Here is a 15,110-nt window from a genome sequence, read left to right on the forward strand (position 1 = left end):
GCCTTTCCGCGGCGGCGGCGGCCACCTTCGGCTACCAGACGAGGGTAGAATGTGTAATGAATTGCTTGTTTAATTAATTACAACCCTTCGCGCGGAAGCATTCGCCCTGTGTTATCTTAGATAAGGTTTATTCGTTCGTTTCCACGTTCGATTGTCGGAATTGTCGGATGCACGAATGCACAATTTGTAGTATTTCTCTGGATGCATATTTGCTCATATACACGAATGGCGATTTATTTTAAGCACGTGCTCTATATAATTTTTATTTATAGTAATCTTGAAATATATTTGATGTTGCTTTTATATATGCATATATATACATTTACTTTTATACACAATTTATTGAATTATATAATAATTTCTAAAAAAGAAAAATATATATACATATACACACATCTTATATATTTTTTGTGTCTTTTAAAAATTATTACATAATTCAATAAATTAAATATAAAAGTAAATGTGTTATTCATAAAAATATATAATTAAGATATGTAGTTAAAAAATCCTTATAGTTTGTTCACATAAAATAACACGAAATGACACGCGAATCGCGGCTTTGAAAGAAGCTCATGCGGACCACCCATAAAGACAAAGTCCTTTCATCTCGCACCGCCATCCTTGAAATTGTCGCACCATTACCCTGATTCAGTAAATGGTTTGTTTTCATAGTAGATTCAAAGCGCCGACTTGACGAACGCTTATTTCCGACGTCTTATGCTATCCTTAACGACGACTAAAAATTCATATCCGGTGTTCGCTTTAAAGATGCTTTTTAACGCTTCGCAAAAAGTGTTCTCATTGTCAAACGAAAGCAATTCTAATTTCATCGACTTGGAATTAACTATCGATATGTTTAAAAAAAAGCACGATTCTCATAATATTCGTAATATTCACGCTCTATACTTGTAATAATATATTTCATTTTTTAATTTCTGAACGAGAGATAACGAAAAGTTAGCAGCATTAATATCAAAAGAGAAATTGTCTCCTCTCTCTCTCTCTCTCTCTCTCTCTCTCTTTCTCTCTCTGAAGCGCGTTACGTTAGTATTTTGCTTGGATGCGCGTCTCCGGGCGGTACACCGAAATTTCGCGTTTTCATATTTTGGATTTATGACGGAAGTTTCGTGGGTGGTCCGCAGATGCGGCCAAGCCGGCGGATGTGGTCGCAATTTCCCAAGGTACCAAACTTATGCTCCGTGCTACCCAGAGACCGCCTCGATATATTAAAGCTATCGGATATTTTTGGTACGCCTTCGTAGACGACATTACGACGCTCTCTAATATCTAAGCAGAGGCGGCAAACGTGAAAACGGGACTCTGTCTCGCGTCGCAATGCAATAATGCAACTAAAGCCTAATAAAGCTAGACAATAAATTTTGAGTAAACTTGAGAAAAAAATAGAACTACTTGAAAATTTTTTTAATACTTTTTTTATTACGGGATCGATATAAAGTAATCCCTCAATGTTTTTTCTCTTTGTCATAGAAATCTACCTTAAGATCAAAACTCTATTAAAAAAATTGTTCGTGTTCCCCCTCTCCCCAAACAAATTGGCATGTCTGAAAATAAATTTCAAGAGCGTACAATGCATTATGTGGCAAGGTTACGCGGTAGGTAGGTAACAAACGGAGAATGAGAGGCGTTTCCTATTCTTCGCCCCTATGGTGGAACCCCTGCAGACAGCGTCGACTACGTGCGACCTGCCGAAATAACGGGTGGAGAATCCTCGGTAATTGTATGTCTCGGCGGTAGCTGCTCGCGGAGGAGTTCTCGCGATCGGATATCCGCCAAGTTTGTAGGCGTTGCCCCGCGTTTTGGCTAAAGCGCCGCGATACATACAGACACATACGCACACATATATACAGACATATACACACACGCACGCACTCATCTCCGCGGGCAACGCCCGGGCAGTTCTTTGTCAATGTTATGGCGGAGGCCCGGTGCTCCGCTGGTTATAAATAATGGCAATTGCGCGAAACTTAGCCTCGGAGGTAACGTACGACCAGTACGAAGCCGCACATTGAGGCCATTTCGAACTTGCGGCTTTTACTGCCTCCGGTACCATGCCGCTCGTTCGTTAAGCATTACCATCGTTTCGAGAGATTTCTCGGCAGCCCCTGGGCTTCGCGGATATATATATATATATATATATATATATATATATATATATATTTCGTTTGAATCTGTGAATCGCGAAAGTCTCGACGCGGGGTAATATACGCGACAGTATAGGGGGTAAATCGCGTAAAAAGTGTATAATAATAAATATATATATAAGAATAGCAATGCTTACAGTGATACTCACTGGTCTTGGATCGCGGCTCGCGCGGCCCGTCCACTGTCACCTTGATCGCCTTGGTGTAGGTAGCGATTTGAGGCGGCGTCGTCGACACTGTTATCGTCAACGTGAAGCTCTTGCCTGAAACACACAACATATATTTCACGCGTTAACGCGATTGCTCTAAGTGTATCGATCTGTTAAATTTATTACTGGCAAATTCTCTCGTTGGCAAGTACTCAATTTTAACTCACAACACATCGCAATGCGCAAAATGCGGGGATACTCGAGAAGAGGAGGAATTAACTTTCAAAATGTCAGACGCGCGTTTTTAACGATTTCTCGCTTTCTCGCTATCGCGTCGATTCACGGACGCGCCTATTCAACCGATGTCGAAAGTTCGCAAACGCGGTTAGCCGGGCGAAACTCCGTGGTAACCGAATTACACGTCGGTAATGTATCGAGGGCGTCGTCGACGGTGACGGTGGCCAGCCAGCGCGGCCGAGTTAAGGGAACAGAGGACGGAGGACTCGTTCTCTCGGCGGAGGATCGTGCGGCGGCGGGAGGAGGGGTTCTCGTTAAAAAGCTTCGGTTAAAAAGCAAAAGGGAGAGAGAGGGAGGGATGGGAGCGAGCCCCTCGTTGCGCGTGCAACGGTCCACCGCAATTTCATCCCGCGAACGCGCCGAAACTCCACCGCGAAAGCTGCCACCAGCTCGCGCGATCGATTCGGCAACACGCTCGAAAGCAAAAGCGCGCGAAAATGCGGGTAACGTCTCCTCGATGCGAAAAGTCGCCGCAGCGGGGGAAAAAAAATTGCACGCGAATGGAGGTTCACCGCAATTTTAACCCTTCGCCCTCTCTCTTTTTCATCACTGTACATCCGGTACCCGGACCGACCCGAGCGGGACACGCGTGTTTTTTTTTTATGTCGTTGAATTTTTTCACGGTGCATTTGCATGACGCGTTTATACGACGTCCCGCCGGTACTTTGCGTATCTCTCACGTGACGGAAATGTAATGATTATTATCTTACTAACCCATATATCGCGTGTCCCGCGAGCACGCGACGGATATATCTGCGACACGAAACGTGTTTTCTTGAAATTAGATACGTTAATGCGACAAAGGTAGCGCCGCTTTTATCCCGCCAACGGTTTACAATATATAAAGAATAACACATTATGTTATTTATATCCGCCCCTAAACGGAGTTCTTCCCGCTAATGCGTTGTAACGCTCGCGTTACTCCTTTCGGGCGCGGCCATTACCGTATTTTTCTATCGGACCCATTAGACACGTTTTCGTACGAATTGCGAAAATGGCGATAATCGATCGGGTCACACAAAGTTCACCTCGTCGACCTCCGGACCCTCCCACGAGTCGGCATCACGAGGAGACGACGAAGAAGACGGTAAAGTACCGCCGCGGTACACGACGTAAGATGATCGATGGCGAGACAAGAAAAAAATGAAAGTATGCGGAGCGAGGTGGAAGCATCGCGGAGAAATAATGCCGAGTGTCGAGCGTGGCCACACGGCGGTTCGCCACGCGAGCCTTTCGTTTTCCAGCGGGGATTCCCCCTTTCAGCTACGAGTCACGCCACGAGACTCTCTCTCTCTCTCTCTCTCGCCGTGCTTTTGCCCTGCCAACCAGCCTTTTCACCTCTACTGCCATGATTCCAGTTAGGTAGATAGGTAAGCGCGGGTATCACCCTCGGTGCCAGTCGCCGTTGCAGCCATTAAAGATCGTCCGCGATCGAGCTCGAACGCCCGCCGTCCTCTTACACGTACCTTTTGAAGGCTCGCCTTGTTGTTAACTCATTCGAGCTCGTTACGTAACTCGGCGTGTTCTCGCTTCGCTCGGCGTTACACCGCTGGCTCGGTTAGAGATAGACTTGCTTTCTGATAATTGCTCGCATATGCGTGATGTAACGACATTAAACGCGCGTCGGGATATAATTTTCGAAATATCTCGAAAAGAATTACACGATGATCGTCGCGTTATAAATTTAGGAAAATGCGACGTTGGAGAAACCCCGTCCCCGAGCCATTCGCTGATTATGCTCGTTAGCATATCTCTGTCCTCGGCAAGCGTATGAAACTACGTCTGTGCCGGTACACGTGTCCCGATATTATGTACCGCTACTGTCGGTGTACTGTGTCGGGCCAATTAATTAATTTCAGTTTTCCCCGAACGAAACGCAAATGCGCAATTGCAGTCTGATAACGAATTGATTACGGCCAGGAACTGCGGCCGTCGTCGCGAGTGACTGCCACGTTTTTCTTTTCGAAATGAAACGAGCCTCGTGCTCTGCGGCCGATAAATCAACACTTCGCGAGTGAATGCGTTTCACCGATTCGATGCATTTCATAAATTTTTATTACGCTCTCGCGCGAGAATCAGTGAGAATTATTTAAATATTTTGTGTTTAAATTAAACATTGCGTACACATGCACATTTCCCTTCAAAAGATATACATTTATTTAAAAGAGTGTGAACAATTTTAAATCTATAAATATTATTAAAAATTATTTTGCTTTCTCTCTTTCTCTCTTCCTTCCCCGTTTCATCTCCATTCACTAAAAGTAAAACTACAATAATTTTTTTTTATTCTCGATAGTTGCTGTCTTGAATTTTGTCACACACATTTCTCTCTTGTTCGCGTTATGTATTACAAGACAATGATTAATAGGTTTAAGAGAAAGTGTGTTGTAGAATTAAAGCAACTTGGTAAGATTGGCGACGTTCCCGTGACGAAGTTTATTCACGGCAGCAAAGTCGAAGGATACCTCGCCCGCTACGGGTTGGAACTATAAGCGCGCAAATGATCTATCTCGTTAAAGGGCTTAGGGCCGAAGGGTGGAAACAATCCAGTACCTTCAGGGTAGACTTTGCAGTGATGGAGCAGGCATTACGGTCGAACGTGCGGGAAGGGGGTTACGGCTTATCATCGATATTGCAAAGCTCTCGACTATCGTGGCAGTACGCTCAATCTTGTCCGGACTAAAAGCGGTTTTAGGCGAAGACAAAAGCGTGACGTCGGGACACTATGCGTTTAACGATCCCTTACGTTTATCGCAATAGTAATAATATCGAAATATGTGACGTTTCTTTTTATAGATTGAAAGATAAGTGCATATAATTTTATTTTTAATATATATATACCATTTTTTCATGTTACAAATATATTAATTAAACGAACGAGGCAATAAAGAATGCAGTTACATGAGAGGAATTTGTAATCTTTCTTCGAATCGAAAGGACAAAATTCAGTGCTCGCGAATCCGTACGTGTGAATATTTCCACGCTCGACAAACGAGAGGATCATTAAGAATTCCCGAGCGCACATCGGTTTCCAGGGAATATTCAAGGAGCCAGGAAACCGTTAGGAATCCTGTCGAGAGAGAGAGACACTTCTCTTACATTCTTCATCCTAGCTTATGTTAATTCCGCGCTCGGCGAAAACAATTGAGAGCTAATCCCAGACAAATGACTGACGCGTTCCCGTGAACTTGGGGGAAGGAGTTTCCCGCTTCCTAGCTAGAGAATTTGCGAGTTTCCCGATTCTCAGGCGATTAAACTTCCCTTATCAATACGATACGAAAATATGACAATAATACACTAAATATCATATCATCGTTAATCGTAACATATTTATCGCAAGCTATACTTTTCCTTGCGTGAGCTAATTTTAATATCAATTTCAATAATTAATGCAACTGTGTAGAACTATAAATCACAACTCGCGATAAATTATGTAAGTCAAACAACTTTATCGAAATCGTTAGAAGTAGGTCGGATGCACACGCGGATACTTTAAGTTAATCCAGAACTCTGGCGCGAGAGTTCAAAAGACGCAGTTAGACGAAATACCGGCTCTAATAACGTTAATTAAAACTCTACTGAAACCTCAATTAATATCACCCGTCCCAGTGTACTTCGCCGGCTTCTTCGAGCGACGCTTCGTCCCTCTCAATTCGCCCTTTTCTCGACGAGAGACTGGGCGGCAAAGCGAGAGAAGGTCGCACGGTGATGCCGACAAATAAAAGCCATTACCCACCCCAAACGATCTTCTCGGATCCACCCCCGCCCGCGCGGAGAACCAACCCCCTGAGTCGAGCCGAGTCGAGACGCGAGACTTTTCCTCCGAAGGGCCGAGGAAAAACGAGGGTTGTCTCAAGACGACCGCGACCTACCCTTACTATGCGGCGTACACCGAATTCTTTGAAGGGGTTTCTACCGTCATCTTTCACCCCTCCGACATTTTCTTCCGGCATAAAAGACGAAGGGCGACACGCTCTAAGCAAAGACCGAAGAACTTTGCAATTTTATGAATGGGAAGGAGGAAAGTAGGGCAAAAGAGAGAGAGAAGGAGAAATGTCACCGACACTTTCATCAGCTCTCTTTGTCGCAACGAATGAAATGTTTGGCAAACGGCGACACAGCTCTCTTCTCACAGAAATTTAAAGAAGTTTTAAAGAAAGAAATGACGAAAAAAATGACTCACCTCTTCCGCTTCTGCCGACGAACCTCAGGTCGTTAAACTTGGCGACTTGATTCTTCATTAGAGCCGTTGAATTTCTGAGCTCGGCGCAACAATTTTCATCGTTACCAGCACGAACGGTCACTAGAGTACCGTCGCCTACGTCGCCGAGAGCTACGACCTTGAAAGCCACCGGAAGAGTCTTGTTGGACCTCCAGTGCACCGGCAGGACGGTGCAAACCAAATGCGGCGAGCCTGTCGATCAAAATATCAGTTTCACTTAATTAACAAAATGGCTATCATATGTGTACTTTGTATAAATTTTTTAAATAATCTCTACAAGCTGCAGAAAGTTTATCACAATTGAAAAAAATTTCTAATTTCTTTTTTTTTTTTTTTTTGTTGCGATTACTATCGATAATCTCTCTATTTTCAATTACCTGTTCTAACTAACTCGCCGGGATGTTCGCTGACAAAGTCGCCCAGAGTCCTCTCGGCGAGGATGTCGCTAGTCATCTTGGTGTAGGCGTCGGTCAACGGAGAGACGCCCGACTCCGGCGAAGCCGCCGCGCCAGGAGCCGAGGCTCCTGTCAACTGCATCCTGCCACTCGCGCTGCTGCCGCCGCTTTCGCTGGTACCGCTCGACGTGCCGTTACTACCACCACCAGCGGACTCGTTGCTGGACGTCTTCACCGAGCCAACACCGTTTCCGGCTACCGTGCTTCCGCTGCCGCCGCCGTTGCAACGGCCGAATATATCCATAGGCAGTCAGAACACCGGCTGAAACATCCTTCCATTCGGTTCACCCGCTGAGTCGAAAGCGTCTCGCGAGCATCTTTCAAGAGCGCATAATCTTTCGGGTCAAGCTTAACGGCTTGATATCTCCTTCGCGAAAGTTTAAGATCCTTCTCAAAATTCAGAGGCAAGCGCGGCTCACGAGATGTCGTTAATTTTAATAGCTCTTCTCTCTAATGTTGGTGCCGAGATAAATGTTGAACACGACGTGAGAATTTTCTTCAAATTTCTCCATAGAGTTGTGCATCGTCGTATATAAATCTGACAGTGGACTTATTTCTTAACACTTTTGTGGTGAGAATTGATAGATCTTCTTTTGCTTGGCGTAATATAATCTTAGAAATTGTGTGAATTTTTTTACGAGATGAGAATCCAATTTTAATCTTTTTCAATATTCTATCTTCCAACCCGTAGCTGCATCTGCAAAAATAAAACAAACGATCTTTCAAGAACGCTGTTACTTTATCCTATAATTTCTTCTTTTTATATAAAATTATTCTTATAATTATTTATTCATATCTAATATATTGAACCTAATAAATTTAACGCGTTGAATATTATCGAGAAATCCGATTATTAAAAAAGCAAAAGATTGATTTGACAAGGCAAGTTCTCGCCATGCGTCTGCACCCTCGCGGCCGTCGCTGATCAACGGGGGTATTCTAGCCACCCTTAATCCGTTTAATGATATCTTCTACGAGCCGTTATCTCACGACCAGGACCCTTTAACCGAGTTGTGTCCCAACTCTCGCGATGACACGACACCGACTCGGGAACGGAAAAGCGAAAAAGCGGGCGGCGGTGGTTGAACGGCGGGTAACGCGCGAAGAGTAACGAAAGGGGGTGAAAACGGTTGACACGAACAGGAACGGCTCGCACACTTTTCACGCGGCTGGCTCGTGACGTCACCGTTCATTCAGTAATTTTTGCGCACGTCACCGGGGCTGACACGCCGGATCCAGGTGGTTTCAGGAGGGGCAGACCGGCACGATGGTGGGGACGGAAAAAATAGGGGAAAAAGAACTCCCGGCGGTAGGCACCCCCCACACGAATGCCCAACCCCTACGCACGTACGACCGCGTGTCAAACTGCACGTGGCTACGTTTACTACGTTGCCTCCTGTCAATGACGGTCTCGCGACTCGAAAATCGCGAGCCAGCCGATATCAAATTGATAAGACGAAGATACAATCAAAGTTAAACATGCGCGACTATGAATACAGTTATTACATGGTAAACGTGCTAATCGATACTCGTGAGTGATTATCTTTTCTTTAATTCTTGTCGATCCTTATATTCGGCTGCACGTGAGGGGGAGGAGGAGGAGCTTTGTATTAGAAATAATTTCACGATGATTTAATCGTATGTAACAAACACATATTGTAATTGATTACTTCAAAATGTATAAGCGGAGATAATCACATATATTGCGTTATATATTATCTAAAGTACTGTTGTGTAAAGCAATTGCTGCGTGTTCAACATTTCTCTAAAGCCAAACTGAAATTCCATTGTATGAGAGAATAATGCGAAATGTTTCAGTAATAATAATAATCGAAGTCGTGTTTTCTCACGATTCTTTTGTAAGAACGCTCGACGACTTTGCGACGGCTAAGATTCTCGCTTAACTTCGCATTCAAATCTCTTACGAAACTCGTTCTGTTTACTGTCTTCCGGTGGGATTATAACACTAATCGCATATCATTATACGATTTCGAAGACTTTGTAAACAATTAAAAAGTAAATTGAATACTTGCAATATAATCGTTAAACCAAAGAGAATTTTTAAAATCGAAAAGTTTCATCAAAAGAATTCCTTCGAAGAGTTAATGTAACGATGTTGCAAAAAATAATTGTAAATTATATTATTCACTATTTTTAAAACATCTAGTATATGTATCTGCCACCCTTTCTCCCGCTTTCAACAACCAATATTGAAAAATATTTCACAAAAGAGAATTATCCGTTTTTAGAAAATAAGCGTTAATAATGTAACCTTTTCAAAAATCTTCACTTATTCGCATTTCAAGCACTCGATTATCCATTAAACAGGACAATCGATTACTGATCAAACGTTACACGAATATCACGTTCGTTTTCGAGCGACACAAAAAAAATTCTCGCATAATCACGCACTTCGATGTACAAAGTCCTGTTCGAGATGAGAACAAATGTCTCATCAAACACTTCACTCGACAAAGCCTATCGGTAACGATCGGGAATGATCTTGTCTCTGGAAACGCGTCTCGTCAAGATCGCTCGACCGAGTTCGAAGAACGTTTCTACGATAATTCCCCCTTAGGCGATCCCGAAGGGACCCCTTCGGCGGTTCGTTAGCGGCACCCTCGAATCATCTTTGTTCCCCGCGAGAGCAGCGCGAAAGTGGCAGTTCGATATAGCGCAACGGTAGTCGGGAGTGTATTTCTGAAGTATCCGTTGGGGGTCACTAACTATAATTTCGGCGGTTCGTGTGAGGCAACAGCCGTTGACGCACTGGTCCATGCCAACACACGCAGCATCCCTTTCCCCTTTCCTGGTTCCTCTCTCACACCCCTCTGCCACCCCACTCCTTCCAATCTTCCTTCCCTATTCTGGCTGTCTCGCTCTCTCGCTCCCTCCCTCGCTCTTTTCCTCACCCTCTCTCTTTTCGTCCCTCATTCCGCCTCGCGTAACCTCTTTCTCTCGCGCGCACGCCGCTCTTTATCGCTTTATCTCCCACCGGACTCGATCTCTCCCTCTCGCGACGTCGGCTCTCTTTCTCTCGCTCTCTCGCGCGCTCTCTTTCCCTTCGACCCTTTTGCGGTATGGCTCGCGTGCTGGACATCGGTGGGGAGTCAGGAGAACCTTCGATCGATCTATCGAACCCCGATTTGATCGGTTTTCTACGTTACGGCCTGTACGCGCGCGCGAACATTTTTCTCTCTCTCTCTCTCTCTCTCTCTCTCTCTCTCTCTCTCTCTCTCTCTCTCTCTCTCTCTCTCTCTCTCTCTCTCTCTCTCTCTCTCTCGTGCGTAACTCGGTGCGATCTGCGTTGCAACATCTCGATACTTCCAATTAGGCTCGACGAGCAAAAGTTTCCGCGGAATTAATCACGTCAAATCCAATGTTGAATTTGCGTGCGAGGGAGAAACTTCCGGCATCGAATATCGGCGTATATACGTGAAAGTTTGCAAAAAAATATCATTTGTTCGATTTCAACAATCTCTCCTCTCTCTCTTTCTCTCTCTCCGAATCGACCGTTCCTTCCAACCGACAGATTCGCGCGTTTTTTTTCCTCAAAACGCATCGTTGTTTCATATGCATCGGAACACTCGTACAACAGTATCTCGTACAATGAAGCTTCACTTTCGAAAATCAAACAGAGGTCCCGGCGCATCCTCGCAGTTGCACTGTTTGTACGAATATGCAAACAATGGAACTACCCATTTCCTGCGCGAATATATCCTGACGATATCCAACCGGTCGCGAACCTGCCGGCAGGCAAACACTCGAGGTCCGTAGGACATGTGCGGATCCACTTGTATAAAATCAACAAATTCAAAAAAGTTTTTTCCGTGTCGGTTTGGCGCTCTTACGAAACGACATCTTTATAACTCTCTTCAATTAGGAAAAAAAAGCGCGAAAAAAAATTTTAATGATTCGATCTTTTTTTTTAAAGATCCTCGCGACAATAATTTTTTCCCATTCGTATTTCTTTCTATATACTCTCCGAATTTTTCCATTAATAAAAATTTCCCTTTTAAGTAGTTAATTAAATTCAAAGTTTTAAAGTTTAAATTAAAATATATTCGACAGAGATGAAAATCGAATAACGACAACTTTCATCAAACTTTCTTTCTTTTTTTTCGTCAAGGAAAATCGAACAACAATTTTAGCGGCGACCGTAATAATCCTTGACCGATACACCGTGTATTTGACAGTACGGCGCGGCTCGCAAAACGGAACCGAACGAAACGCGTTCGCGCTACAGAAGTATGCGCTGGGTGTATTCAGCGGCGAACGATCGCCGACGAGACGGTGACAAACAGCGCGATACCGCTGGAAACGTGGAAACTGGACGGCCGCCGTCGTATTGACAAACGACCTAACGCCCGTGTGGACCATTGCGTTCGACGAGATTCGAATTATCTCTGTTGGAGCTTGTCAATGCAAATGCCATACCTACATTCAATTACCGCTCGTCACGCTCCGATCAACTGCCGGGCAGGGCACAAACCAGGTACTCCGTTATTCCATCGCTGTTTCTTTGCCCGCGCGCTCGAAATCGCGAATCTCCCTCCCTCATTTTACCAGAAATTTCGACTCAACGCAGGGGGTGATTTGTCCCGCTTTCAGTACCGCGATGATAAGTAATATAAAAAGACAATGTGTAACAGTGTATTTTTATAAAAACTCTCCCCTTCAAATATTTCATCTATTTTATTCGGTTTAAGATTTTGGCTATTTTTTTTCACTCGTAATGTAATTGCTACTATTATAAATCATTGAATTAAGCTGATTAATTTTGTGCATTTGCAATTTTTAATTATTTGCCTATCCATTAAAAGAGATAATCAGTCGTTTCGCGCGTTTCTATTCATAGACATACAATCGCGTCACTGTAGGATATCAGTCGATATCGCGACGCATTGAAGGACGTTAATTAACGAGCCGCGCTCTCAATATAGTTGTTGCCACGAGTTGCTAATGTCTCATGCGTGTGTTTAAAAATTAAAGTAAGAGTGTCTCCACTTGTTTTTTACAAGAATATTATTTCTTATTCTAATCTCGTACTATATAATACTATAAATTTATTTATTTATTATGAGATATGCAATCGTGTAAACGTAATAATCTGGTTATAATTATTATTCCGTGAAATAAAGTAATTCTTGGTAATCACGTATTTTAGTTAATATTATCGGGCGTGTAAAATTTAATTGTAATCTTCTAAAACGATGTAATCAAGTACTCACTTAATCTCCTAAATTCCGAAATGAAAAATCCGCTTTCTTCGTAAATCAAATACGATCTTTCGACACGAGTCAACACGATCGATCGAAAGAACCATCATTCACCGCAGATCTCGACTAGTCAATTCCAGCACGATACTCTTCGTTCCTCGATGACTCTCGAGCTCACAAACGTCCCACCGACACGTGACAACCCCATCAAAGCTTGATGGGTTTTACAGGAGACCACAATCAATCGATGGTAACACTGCTTGTCCACACCGATCTTCGAATCCAAGCACAAACACGTGACAGAGAAAACGAGTAATTATCGCGTGTACGTTGTTATAAACTGGATTAGATAATCGTACAATTGTAAGAAGTTTACATTCATTCGAACACTATGGAAATGACAACCAAATAAATCGAACGGATCACCAAATAAAAATTCAATGCACCACACGTGTCGCGAACGAGCTGTTCAAAGGATCACGCTTTCACGTTCGCCGATCTGTGATTAAAAAAAAAACAACTACACTAGCCGAGGATCTAAAATTGTCGGCGATCTATGGAGAATTCGACAGTCTATGATCCACACGCAAATAACACGAATCGTCGATAAAATCGTACCGATAAACAGCATCTCTCACCAGATCTTCGATCGCAAAATACACGCGAGCATGTGTCACGGCGATCGACCAATAACATCCCGTTGTTCAATGACCGCCCACCCAAAAAAAAAAAAGAGCTCATGCCATACCGTATACGAGCGATGCGATATTGGCGCGCGTGGCCCGGCTCAAAAACCGGTTCGTCGGTACGCTCGATTGGACAACAATACACGAAGAACAGCGGACCGGGGCACTAGCAGAAGCAGCAACAACAGCAGCAGCAGCACCAGCAACCGTGCCGCGTGAATACTACACACCGCCCTCCCTCCCCCCTGTCACCGACCCCTTCTGTGTCCTCCCTCTGCCAACATCCCCCTTTCTCACCCACGCACCGCGTCCGCCCCGAGTTGTATTCCGTCTCGGTTCCACCGTCGATCTCCTCTCCTCGCCATCCACGAACACCCCACGAGGCATCCGAAGCCCTTCTCCTCCCCGTTTCTCCACTTCGCCCCCTCTCGCGTGTGGCCACCCCTACTACGTACCGCGGCCACCCCTACGACGCCGACAAGGGGGGTCGTACGTGCCGTGGGTAGGGGGTTCCCACGGACGAAACATGTGTAACGCGCAGCCTTGATTACACGCGGGTTTGTAAAAATTATTATTATGGCCGCTGGCGCGCTGCACCGACCGGACGGCTGATTTTCCGCGCCCTCGTTACCGCTGATTCTCCTCTTGTCGCCTTCAAACGGACTGATAACTTTCAGGCACACCGTGAAAGTGTGCGACGTCTTTCTACGATTTTTTGGGAGCACAAAGAATCGTCCCCCCGACAAAAAATTATTCTTTTCAATTTTTCACAATTGGATTTCTTGTGTGTGTGTGTGTGTGTAATTAGCAATTTCGTGGAAAATTATATTATGTATGACTAAAACATATATATTGTTATATCATCACATCTTGTTTAAATAATGCTACGTTGCATATGCACTCTCATGTATAAAAGTCGATAGAAAATCTAGTAAGAAAATTGATTGCCGTGTCATATGAATTAGTCGATGCACATAATTTGCGTGCGCGGCTAAAAACGCGAGTATTTCTCTATTTCTGTGATACTCCGCGGAAAAGCCGAATCGCGTAATGAAAATGCATCATTGATCGAAAGCTGGCGAAAGCAACGTTCGATAAACACATACGCACGACGAATGCACATTCACATTGATTCCTGGTCATTGGGTAGAAGGAAAAATATCATTACATAGCATTCCGTGCCAGCGAATCAGAGTGCTGGCAACCTTTGCTTCATTTCTATCTAAATAATCATAGCCTGTCTCGTGTCTATTTCATTATATGCATTCATCTCTTATGCATATTGCGCATAAAATATTATGCACTGATCCGATTAATAATATGTTTCTAGAGATGCTAGAGAGTTTCTCCCCGAAGTCAAGGCTAATATTATATAATATTCACATTTTAACGCAATTTTAAACGGACACGAATAAAATTGATTATTTGACAATTAAGCAAATGTCGATTCGGAACCTTAGTTTGGGCGCGAAAAAATTTCGGATAAGCTTGATATATTGCCCGATCTGCGGGTCCGGTTTGCAACCGACGGATACAAGCCGGCTTCCCTGGTTTCTGGTCGAAGTGGGGCTAACCGCAGAATCGAAGGCAAGATGGCAAAAGTAAGTCGAGAGTCAAGGGGCGGTGCTGTGGCCTGACCAGCCCACTAGCGGCATCCACGTTCTCCTCTTTCTGTAAAAGCTAAGATCGTCGGAGAACTCCCATTTTCGAAGACACCACAGCTTTTAGCTCGTTCATAATGTATACACGCTGCACCGATACAATTTCATACTTGCGAACGTGGAAAGAAATACGACAATACAAGATCTAAATTTCTGTAAAGCTACAAGACAATACAAGATTTAAATTTCCGTAAAATTCATTATAATCTCTCTCATTTCTTTTCTCGAAAATGAAAAATTCTCACATGAAAGCGAGCAC

General features: G+C 44.0%; 1 protein-coding gene across 6 annotated transcripts in view; it reads right to left on the bottom strand.

The window, feature by feature from the left end:
• LOC145935099 (uncharacterized) overlaps nucleotides 1-15,110 on the bottom strand; it is an 83,258-nt gene that overhangs the window by 6,341 nt on the left and 61,807 nt on the right. For 2 of the 6 annotated variants that reach the window (XM_083036168.1, XM_083036166.1), the window contains exons 2-4: nucleotides 7,208-7,982; nucleotides 6,792-7,022; nucleotides 2,300-2,425 (exon numbers count right to left, since the gene is read on the bottom strand). In XM_083036168.1, coding sequence (XP_082892294.1) covers nucleotides 2,300-2,425; nucleotides 6,792-7,022; nucleotides 7,208-7,529 — 679 coding nt within the window. In that variant the 5' untranslated portion in view covers nucleotides 7,530-7,982. Of the gene's footprint in view, nucleotides 1-2,299; nucleotides 2,426-6,791; nucleotides 7,023-7,207; nucleotides 7,983-9,135; nucleotides 9,303-9,557; nucleotides 10,060-12,516; nucleotides 13,407-15,110 lie in introns of those variants that run through there. The other 4 variants (XM_083036165.1, XM_083036164.1, XM_083036167.1 and 1 more) reach the window with 4 other exon arrangements.

The sequence above is a fragment of the Prenolepis imparis genome, unplaced genomic scaffold (assembly GCF_030444845.1).
Source record: "Prenolepis imparis isolate NDT839.2.m4 unplaced genomic scaffold, iyPreImpa1.0 SCAF_4, whole genome shotgun sequence".
NCBI classification, from domain to species: Eukaryota; Metazoa; Arthropoda; class Insecta; order Hymenoptera; family Formicidae; genus Prenolepis; species Prenolepis imparis.